This window comes from Vanessa cardui, chromosome 2 (genome assembly GCF_905220365.1).
Source record: "Vanessa cardui chromosome 2, ilVanCard2.1, whole genome shotgun sequence".
NCBI lineage: Eukaryota > Metazoa > Arthropoda > Insecta > Lepidoptera > Nymphalidae > Vanessa > Vanessa cardui.
The window spans coordinates 7,812,358-7,822,969 of NC_061124.1; the positions used below are offsets into that span (position 1 = coordinate 7,812,358).

The 10,612-nt window shown below is 33.1% G+C and overlaps 1 protein-coding gene across 1 annotated transcript in view; it reads left to right on the forward strand.

Annotated features, from left to right (window-relative positions):
* The window catches only part of LOC124542182 (ATP-binding cassette sub-family C member 4-like), a 35,347-nt gene extending 28,035 nt beyond the window's left edge, over nucleotides 1–7,312 (forward strand). Inside the window, exons 12-26 of the mRNA XM_047120127.1 lie at nucleotides 1,065–1,232; nucleotides 1,724–1,843; nucleotides 2,219–2,279; nucleotides 2,367–2,547; nucleotides 3,299–3,345; nucleotides 3,560–3,769; nucleotides 4,061–4,291; nucleotides 4,669–4,775; nucleotides 4,850–4,973; nucleotides 5,072–5,245; nucleotides 5,675–5,802; nucleotides 6,064–6,186; nucleotides 6,276–6,398; nucleotides 6,472–6,632; nucleotides 6,709–7,312. Coding sequence (XP_046976083.1) covers nucleotides 1,065–1,232; nucleotides 1,724–1,843; nucleotides 2,219–2,279; nucleotides 2,367–2,547; nucleotides 3,299–3,345; nucleotides 3,560–3,769; nucleotides 4,061–4,291; nucleotides 4,669–4,775; nucleotides 4,850–4,973; nucleotides 5,072–5,245; nucleotides 5,675–5,802; nucleotides 6,064–6,186; nucleotides 6,276–6,398; nucleotides 6,472–6,632; nucleotides 6,709–6,988 — 2,238 coding nt within the window. The 3' untranslated portion in view covers nucleotides 6,989–7,312. The remainder of the gene's footprint in view (nucleotides 1–1,064; nucleotides 1,233–1,723; nucleotides 1,844–2,218; nucleotides 2,280–2,366; nucleotides 2,548–3,298; nucleotides 3,346–3,559; nucleotides 3,770–4,060; nucleotides 4,292–4,668; nucleotides 4,776–4,849; nucleotides 4,974–5,071; nucleotides 5,246–5,674; nucleotides 5,803–6,063; nucleotides 6,187–6,275; nucleotides 6,399–6,471; nucleotides 6,633–6,708) is intronic.
* The last annotated feature ends 3,300 nt before the right edge of the window (nucleotides 7,313–10,612 follow it).

Sequence of the window (10,612 nt, forward strand, 5' to 3'; positions counted from 1 at the left end):
TCGGTCCAGCCATTCCAGAGATTAGGCAGAACAGACAGACAGACTGACAAAAATTTAAAAAAATGTTATTTTGGTATCTTTCATTTGATAGATATACATATGCATTTAGTAAAATTCGGTTATGACAAACTAACATTCAAATTTTATTATATGTATAGATTATTACTGTACAAAACATGACCGCTTGGAATGGTGACTATAAATTTATAATTAATTTGATATCAGCAAAATAGAGTTCTACTAATTAAACAAATATTGTCTTACTATATTTTTTTTTAATCAGTCAACTTTGACACATTATTCCCATATCAAAGGTTATGACAGAACAGAATAAAAATAAACAATGTTACGCACCAACTTATGTCATGATAAAGATTTTATTTGTTTTATTTATACAATAGGCCAATATCAAACATTGTGTAAAAATTGATCGATAAAGATAAACTGAAGCCCGAAATTTCCAGCTTCAAGTCATTGCATCCTTCCTGGGGGAAAAGTAATCTCGTCGAATGCGAAAATATGAATTTATTACATCCGAAGAAAATTGGATTCTCTTGCAGGATATTTGCAATGAACTAGTTCCGTAAACATGGGGACTATAAGGCTAAAAAAATAATAACATCGAGTCCGTTGTAAAAACAAAATCGATTATCGGAATCGTTTTTAGATTTACGTAATGCTACGGGAACGATGCCAGGTCATATGCTGAGCTAGTACGAATAGTTTAACTTACGTATTTTCATTATAATTTATGATATTCATAAAGACCAACTTACATTTTTATATTACATTAACATCCTCTAAATTTTCCACTGCCGTGCTAAAGCCTCCTCTCCCTATGAGGAGAAGGTTTGGAGCATATTCCACCATGTTGATCCAAAGCCATTTTTACCACACATTTGGCAGAATTTCGTTGAAATTAGTCACATGCAGATTTCCTCACGATGTTTTCCTTCACCTCCGAGCATGATATGAATGATGAACACACCAAAATTCAAGACCAATTTAGAGGGATATTAAATGGTATAATTATAAAAAGTTTATAATGTAACTTAATCTTTTAGGCCGATATCTACCTCTTGGATGATCCACTCTCAGCCGTGGACGCGAACGTTGGCCGATCACTATTTGAAGGTTGCATCAGCGAATACCTGCGTGGACGCACCCGAATATTGGTGACACATCAACTGCATTTCCTTAAAGCAGCAGATTACATCATAGTTCTGAACGAGGTATATATATTCCTATGCTTACTATTGTTGATCCAAAAGTATTGGTTTCATCTCACAATATCCTTAATTATAGTACTTTGAAATGTTTTATAAGACTTTGATAATTTCAATAAGTTTTTCTTGCAATAACACCCCATGTGTTATGTTTAAACTGTAGATTATGACTATAAATTTTAAAATACTAAAGGGAAAGGGAATAAAACTACAGTAGTATATTATATACTTCTTATTACTATACTACTATGCTTATGCTAGTACTATATTAAAAGAGTAACTACTGAGTTTCTTGCCGGTTCTTCTCGGTAGAATCTACTTTCCGAACCGGTGGTAGCTTCACTTAATTGTAAAATGACGATTCAAAAGTGCTTATAAAAGCCTACTTGAATAAAGTTTATTTTGATTTTGATTATATTTGCTTAAACCATTTAAATTCTTCAATTCACTTTTTGTTGATAAAAACGTTAACTTTAATAAACAAAATTATTATTTAGGGTGGAATTGAAAACATGGGCACTTTCGAAGAACTGGCGTCGTCCGGTAAACAGTTCGCCCAGATGCTGTCTTCACTACAAGACGGCAAGGACAAAGATACTGACAGCGTTCATTCCGGTGTAAGTAAATTTGTATAAGTAAAGCCTCTAAAGGTTCCACTTAGCTGACTAGCTCCCATTTCCCTTTGACGAGACAATTTTGGGCTACTGTCTTCCTTTGGATTGGTAGACACACATATCGCAAAATTTTATTGGAATTAGATAGCAGACTTCCTCAACATACTTTTCTCAAACGCCGACCGTATGATAAATACAAATTAAGTACAAAAAATTCTATAATACTTGCCTGGTTTTGAACCCGTACTCATCGTTCGGTAAAATGCACGCGGTCTAACCATTCGGCTGTCCAACAGCAGCATTATGTAATAATTACATCATATTTATCATTTATGATGCCGCACGGATATTATATGCGAAAAATATTTTCTTTTCTAGAAACTAGAAGATAAACCAGCCCTACTTCGAGCCATATCGACGACTGAAAGCATTGACCAAGGTAATACTTTTTTCTTAAACAAACATATCTCCAATGAAATTTCAGCTTCTGTTAAAACTATTCTTTAATTACTTGTTTTTCTTAAAGGTGAAGTATTCAAGGAACAGAAAATGGCAGCAGAAGAAAGACAATCAGGAAACTTGCGTTGGGAAGTCATGTATGCTTACTTCAGATCAGGCGGAGGCGCCTTATTCATACTGTTCAACGTCATTATGATAATGATAACAGCGGGTAGTGGAGCAGGCTCTGACTACTGGATCAGCTATTGGTAAGTATGCGCTAGCCATCGACATGCATGTGTGCAAGTTTCTAGACCTAATTACAATATTACCGGCTAACAAAACACAACTATACGTATTGTATGTACATACTGTAACCAAGATTCGATACATAAAATTAAACTTATTGTAAATAATTAAAGTCTAAAGATTAGTTATATGAAAAAAGTATTTATTAAAAATACTAATACTAATACACGAGATAATATTTATACTTTGTTCCAATTTCAAAATCAATAAATGATTAATATGCTATCTTATATAATATTCATGAAAAAATATACCTACCTACTTACATACAATTACATTCAGCGAAGATAAGGCACATATGTTTAAAATTCTATGAATATATTTACTAGTTGAAGATATGTCAAAAAAAGTACGTTAAAATTTTAATCATGATATAATCTCGAATATAAGACGCCTGCTAAGACGAAAACATTTTGGCGTCATTCAAGTTTAATTTTCCATCTATTGTTAGTTCTTACAATCCGAGTATGACATAACAGCGACGAGGTTCGCCGCGCGGGACTACACGACTACACGACGTCACTTGACCTTTGGAGTTGAGACACTAAACAAACAATGCGAGGGCGACTTCTAAGTTTGGGCTTAACCCTCACGATTGGCTCACAGCTTTCATTTTCTTTATTTTTATACGTTAATACATCGTTGAATAATTCTGTCGTATAAATGTATTTTTTTATTTTATTTGTTAATTGTATTTAAATTTTGTTAAAGGACAAACCAGATGGTGTTATATGAGGCAGAGACTGGCGGTGATATGGGTCAGTGCAGCTTTTCATAATATGATTACTGATTAATAATAATTATAATATTAGCATATATAATGTAATAACAATCTAGACATTATATGTCTATGTAGCACTTGTTACTTACAATAAAAGTATCGGCCCGTTTGCCGAATTTAGCCGAATATTTTCCGACAAAAATGACATCATTAAAGTGACAGTTTTTCATAAAATTCTCTTCTTCCAACAGACCCCGGCCTAGATGTTCAAATTGGTCTTTTTACTACCGGCCAATATCTCCTGATACACGGCTCCATCGTGATTGTCTGCATCCTGCTCACTCACGTCCGTGTCATCCCCTTCGCAAAGCTCTGCGTCAGTGCCTCTCAAAACCTCCACGACAGCATGTTCTCCACCATGATCAAGGGCATCATGAGATTCTTCGACACCAGTTCTTCAGGTATAAGAAATATATTTGTATTATAAACATTGAATAGCGTTCATCTACCTATGTACAGTCAGAGTAAGAAAACCTTCGTCAGTTTTCAAATTCATTCCTTTATCAAGTCTTAAATTCTTAGTACCTTATGAATCTAAACATCAAATTATTACGACGCAATATGTCATTCTCAATCGGTAAAGCATATCGCGAACCTTTTCTTACCCCGACTGTACATCCAGTGATATCTTCCAAATAATTTTACGTCTCTCAAAGTTGGTACAAGCTAATTTTATTTTGTCGTATTTTTAGGTCGAATTCTCAACCGATTCACAAAGGACATGGGTGCCGTGGACGAAATTTTGCCGAGGTCGCTATTAGATGTTTTACAAATCTACAGTACCTTGATATTTATTATAGTTCTCAACGCAGTCGCATTGTATTGGACACTAATCCCTTCAGCTGTGCTCATGATTATTTTCGTTTTTCTCGTCATGCTATATCTGAAAACAGCTCAAGGTGTCAAAAGGCTTGAAGGAACAAGTAAGTGATAAAATCAGTACAAATTTTTGACGGATTAAAATATCTCTATTAAAATATAATATTATACAAGACTAGTTGTGCCCGCGACCTTGTACGCGTTTAAATTTAACAAAAAAATAAAATATTATATCCTAAGTTACTCCTTATTATATCAGTTATCTGGCACTAAAAGTCCCGTCAAAATCTGTCCAACCGTTCCAGAGATTAGCCGGAACAAACAGACAGACGGGCAAAAATTGTAAAATATGTTATTTTGGTACATGTACCCTGTATACATACATATGCATTGAGTAAAATGGGCTACTTTAACATTACAAACAGACTGTCCGATTTTATTATATGTATGAAGATAAATTAAAACAAAAAATGTATTTCAGCAAAAAGTCCAGTTTTCGGTATGGTAACTTCTTCTCTCAATGGAATTGCGACAATACGGTCAGCCGGAGCAGAAAAAAGACTTGTTGACGAATTTGATGTACATCAGGTATGATTATCTACTACCAAAACATCTGCTAAACAAAAAGTGATGCAATCTTCTATAATTTAATTATATTTTAGGACCTACACTCTTCAGCTTGGAATTGTTTCCTTGGGGGTGGATCAACCTTCGGATTTTACTTAGACGTATTGACCCAAGTTTATCTTGCAATCATTATCTTCGTTTTCCTATATATTGACTTCGGTAAGTTTAAGAAATATCATTAGCATTCTTCTCTCAATGTACTGTATATTTCGACAACTACGATTACAATATTTTAATGCCATATTGTTAATTTCCAGGTAGCATAATCGCTGTTGGTAGTGTAGGATTAGCTGTCACTCAAACTAACATATTGGCTGCGATGCTGCAATATGGAGCTCGTGTATTGGTGGAGTTCTTGGCGCAACTTACTAGCGTTGAGCGTGTTCTAGAGTACACCCGCATCGAAACTGAAGAAAACCTCTTTGATGGACGTTAGTATATTCATACACCTTAGTCTTTTAAAAAGCAGAGCTGGTCCAGTGGTTAGAACGCGTACATTTCAACCAATGCAAGTTCACACCCAGGCAAGCACCACTCAATTATCATGTGCTTAATTGTGTTTATAATTTCATCTCGAGCCTGTCGGTCAAGAAAAACATCGTGAGAAAACCTACATGTTTCGAATTTCAATGAAATTCTGTCACATGTTAATCCACCAACCTGCATTGTAGCAGCGTTTTGAAATATGCTCCTAACTTTCTCTTCCTATGCCCAGCAGTTGGAAATTTACAGGCTGTTATTTTTATTGGTCTTTCATCTTCAATTAAATGTCATTTAATAGCAATCCTAATAAATCTTTACTTCCGTATTTAGTGAAGAATTATTTTGTATTCTAACCGTATGCTCTTATTTTTTTAAAGAAATACCACTGCCCCCTACGTGGCCCTCTCAAGGACAGATCACGTTCCAAAATGTCAATTTGAAGTATGCGCCTGATGAATCTCCCATTTTGAAGAACTTGAACCTGTCTATTGAAAGTGGATGGAAGGTAAACAATAAATTATAGTTATAATCTCCTCTTTCTATCTGCATTTACCTGTTCTCGTCTTAAGCTTCTATCACCAAAGGTTGTCTGTGAGAGATCGCTATAAGCGATAAGACCGCCTATGCGCACTATTTGTTATATTTTTTTTTGTTTCTTTCATGTTCCCAATAACTGTTATGTAATGTGTTGTGCAATGAAGTATTTTAAATAAATAAAACGTGATACTTGCTCTTTAGTAATATAGATACAAATCTATATTCACAGGTTGGTATTGTTGGTCGCACTGGCGCCGGTAAATCTTCACTAATCTCAGCTTTATTCCGTTTTGCCTTCATTGAAGGTAAAATTGTAATTGACGGGATAGATACATCTCAAGTTTCTAAGCAGGTTGGTAGTCACTAGACATATATAGTCCCTAATATTTAAATGTTTACTTATGAAACAAGCCTATTTATCGTTTTATCTGTTTTTTTAAGGGTTTGAGATCAAAAATCTCGATCATTCCTCAAGAACCGGTGCTCTTCTCCGCTACTATAAGATATAATCTCGATCCTTTCGATATTTATAGTGATGACGAACTTTGGCGAGCTTTAGAGCAGGTATGTTAAAAAAAATAAAGAAAAAAAGAAATTACATCAAGATATTTTATTCATTGAATTTTACAATTTACAGGTTGACATGAAATCTGCTGTGCCCTCTTTGGACTTTAAAGTGACAGAAGGAGGTTCCAATTTCTCAGTCGGGCAAAGGCAACTCATGTGTTTAGCTCGAGCGGTTTTAAGATCAAACAAAATACTAATCATGGATGAAGCCACTGCTAATGTCGATCCACAGTACGTTTAAGCATAATATTGTTGTATGATGTCAACACTATATTATATATATCTAACAAATTTTCTTCTATTTCAGAACCGACAACTTCATTCAGCAAACGATTCGTCGCCAATTCGCATCATGCACTGTTTTGACCATCGCTCATCGTCTGAACACAATCATGGACTCTGACAGAGTCTTAGTCATGAGCAGCGGAGAAATTGTTGAATTCGACCATCCTTATAACCTTCTCTCCGATCCAAACAGCCACTTCACCTCGATGGTCAAAGAAACTGGAGACAAAAGTAGTGAAAAACTATTACAAGTTGCTAAGGAAGCATATTTCCAGAGTAATGTAAAAGAAAGCGCAAGATGATATTACAGTCACAAAATTTATGGCTATGTGATAAAGCTACGAATTTATCATTACTAAATTTAAATAGGCAATAAATTAATTTAATAATTAAATTATTGGTTATATTTTTAAGTTGAATGTTGAACTTGGTGAAATTTTCTGAAGACTCCAAGTTTGTACCGTCGAATTGCAATACTTTTTGGGACTTGCATGGTCGAAAAAGTGATTGAAAAGTTGTAACATAAAATATAAGTGAAAATTGTTTTTAGTAATAATAAGATAGATATGTAAATATATTACTTTATTAAGAAAAATGAATAAAATTAAACATTATTGTTTTATAAACGCTTTCTTATTTCTTCTTCTCCTAGTATTTTTTCGGCGTCGATAAAACATGAGTTTGTGTCCAAATATTATAACAACAATTATATTATAACATAATAATATCATAACATATTTTTCCGTTTAAGAAAGTGCTGACTTTATTCATTTAATTATAATCTGGGAATCAATGTTCCGTATTCATGATTCGTGCACGAAGCTACATTTTTTTTATGTTGATCGTCGCAATCCTGTCGTAAACATTGCCAAGGTATGTAAAGTAGCAAGTATCATATGATCATGTATAATATTATTTAATAAGCAGTATATACGTAATAATGATAAAACGAGCAACTAAAATTTATGAGCAAAAAGACATGTCTGTTGTTTTTTATTTCAAAAAGAATATTTTTGTTTTTAATTTTATGCACCAGCTTCAGAGGCTTTTGTAAAACACACTGTCGAGCAAAATGTAGTGACTAATGTTGCCAATTAACTAAGGACCTCTAACTCAGTCAACTAAAAAAATCTAAACTTGAATTGATATCCATATGAAAAATAAGCATATTTTAATTAGACCGTTACAGATCCGGAATGAAATCTATGAAATTATACGTTATTTTAAGTATGTATAAATACTTACCTTTTATAAAATGGAAAATATTCGGCGTCTTGGATGATAGCAGCGATAGATTCGGTAGTACAACATAATTGCAATAAGAATCAATGCCAAAAATAGTCCACGAACTCTTTTTTCATTGAAGAGTTGATTCCAATCTTGTTCGACGCATGTTTTGCAACGAGTCATCGTGCTTTATTACATTTACGACAAATGGTAAACGTAACTTGCAATTTTCACCTTCTTATTAAAATTTTATTCTGAAATAAATTTAGGGTAAGCAGGCTAAGTCAGGGTCGGCTCTGGTGATTTTATATGGAGAAAATTATGGAATCAATAAAATGATAAAATACGATATAATGTCAATAACATTTAAACCATTACTTTTTTTTTAATAAAATATTATGTAAACATTGTTTAATATTATTCACAGGCAACACTGATTCTGCGGCGTGAAGTTTATTAATCAATTTTACATAATTTTGACCAGTTGTATCCAAAGTAGTGATGCCTTTGTTTAATTCTTTCGACTTTTTGATCAAGATAAACAAACAAAATAATTAAGAGTCTGATTGCTTAATTAGACGTATTAAATTATATCTATATTGATTCCATAAATGATGTTAAGAAAATTGTATAATACCTATCTGTTATACTTTAAAATTATGCTCATTGTTACGCAAAAATACTTCTATATAGAATGTTAAATGATTTTGATGAATGAAATAGCTTACAAGTGTGGTTTAAATAATTATAGGGCTCCGCGAAGGTATGACCCATTCATCAGATATTCTACCGTCAACCAGCCAATGTTGGCCGACAATATTACCCAAGGTTGGCGGAGTATTTCCGATGCAAGACATCGTTAATATTTTTACAGACCAAACAATCTGGGGGTGGTAATTACTTACTATTAGGCAAATTTGCTCGACCTCCTACTTATATAATAAAAAATAAAAAGTTACTTACTGCTAAATATTTAGGCAACTTCGATCTAACATCGTATTTGGCACCTGTATAGTGACCACGATAAGTACATAATCAAAGCTATCAGTATCGCAGAAAGGTAGAAAACATGAAGATTTTTAAATATAGACAAATATGTATTACAGCAATTCGTATCACTATCGCAACAGCCCATTATTTATGTTTTATTTTGGAAAAATCTATTGTAAAATCATGTTATTATGTGAACTAACAAGGAATTTATCACTTTCATCTTAATGCATTTTTACGGATAATTTTGTTGGAAAAAAATGAACGTCATCTTTTTTCTTTTTTTCGTTGTGACGTGTATCTGAGTTAAGTGCAAAATATTCTGCCAATGTTAGGTACGAAAGCAACAGATGACAGGTAGGGTTGCTGATTGATTATTATTTTTTAAATTATTGATAGACAGTTGTGTTGAGTAGACAAAATGTATTCATAAAACAATAAGATAAATATAATATTATTAACAGAAATAACGTACTCGGATAAAAGTTACCCTAATCGACTTCGTATTAGCATTTTTTAATTAAATAAATGAGACATAAATTTATCATAATAATGAACAAAGTTTAAATGTATGTTCCGATGCATTATACATGTAAAAAGAAGTAGTATATATTTATGCTCCTGAAAATCATTAGTGTATTTTCAATTATGAGGAATCATTTAAAGGCATTTATTTTAATTATTATACGTGTAGTTATTCGCCAATATTTAGTCTTATACCATTGCTGACTTTCGTGTAAACCTCTTTGGTACACGATTCAGGAATACTTTAATTTGCACTATTATTTCTGCCACGATGCATCACATATGTGCTTACAAAGAATTAGTCGACATTGAGAAATATTTCATGAACAAGTAACATCGAATTTTACATTGTTTTGTTTTTTAATGTGAATATGGAGTAGCGTATTAATTATTCATATCATCAACAGACGGGTTTTACACTAACGCCCTTGTTTTGAACGATCATATTCACTTCGGCTCAAAATGTGCAAATGTTTAAGCAACACTTTAAAGATTAAATTTAAGATCAGGAGTATCGTTCAATCTCAAGAGAGATGAATATCCGCATCTATCGAGCGCTTTTGTTATAAGTCCAAAGGTAAGCTGTTATGAGTACCATCGAACGTGATCGACGAGCCCACAGGGTCTTCGAAAATACTGATGATAATTTTAAGTAAGGATCCCTTATATCCTTTTAGCTTTAAACGGGCTCCAGCTCAACCATTAAGGCTAATTACAAAACTCCAAACAATATTCGCATCGAAAGTGTGATCGTAACCTAAGACCTTACTTTTTAGAACTTCTTTTCCATTTGAAGTAAATATTTTGTATTGCGATTTGGTAAATATGATGGTGTTTTATTATTTTATTTAAAATTACCCGAAACGCAGCTACATATAGTCATCATGGCAGTTTCGAAAATAGATTTAGCAGTCAACGTGAGTACGAAAGAGTGAAAGAAATTGTTGGTTCTTCGAGGCCCTTTCAAGGGGCCCTTGGCATGTACCTCGTGTACCCGATAGTAAAGACGGTAATGTTTATGGAAACCAAGCGGCATTTCTTCTTATTAATGTCGTAGAAATTAAAATAATATGAATAAAAAGTCATTAAAATCATATTAATGACTAAATCGGGAAACTCTATTCATTGTATTTCAAGATATACTCATTATTAATTAAAAAACAGTTAAATAAAAATCAAATACG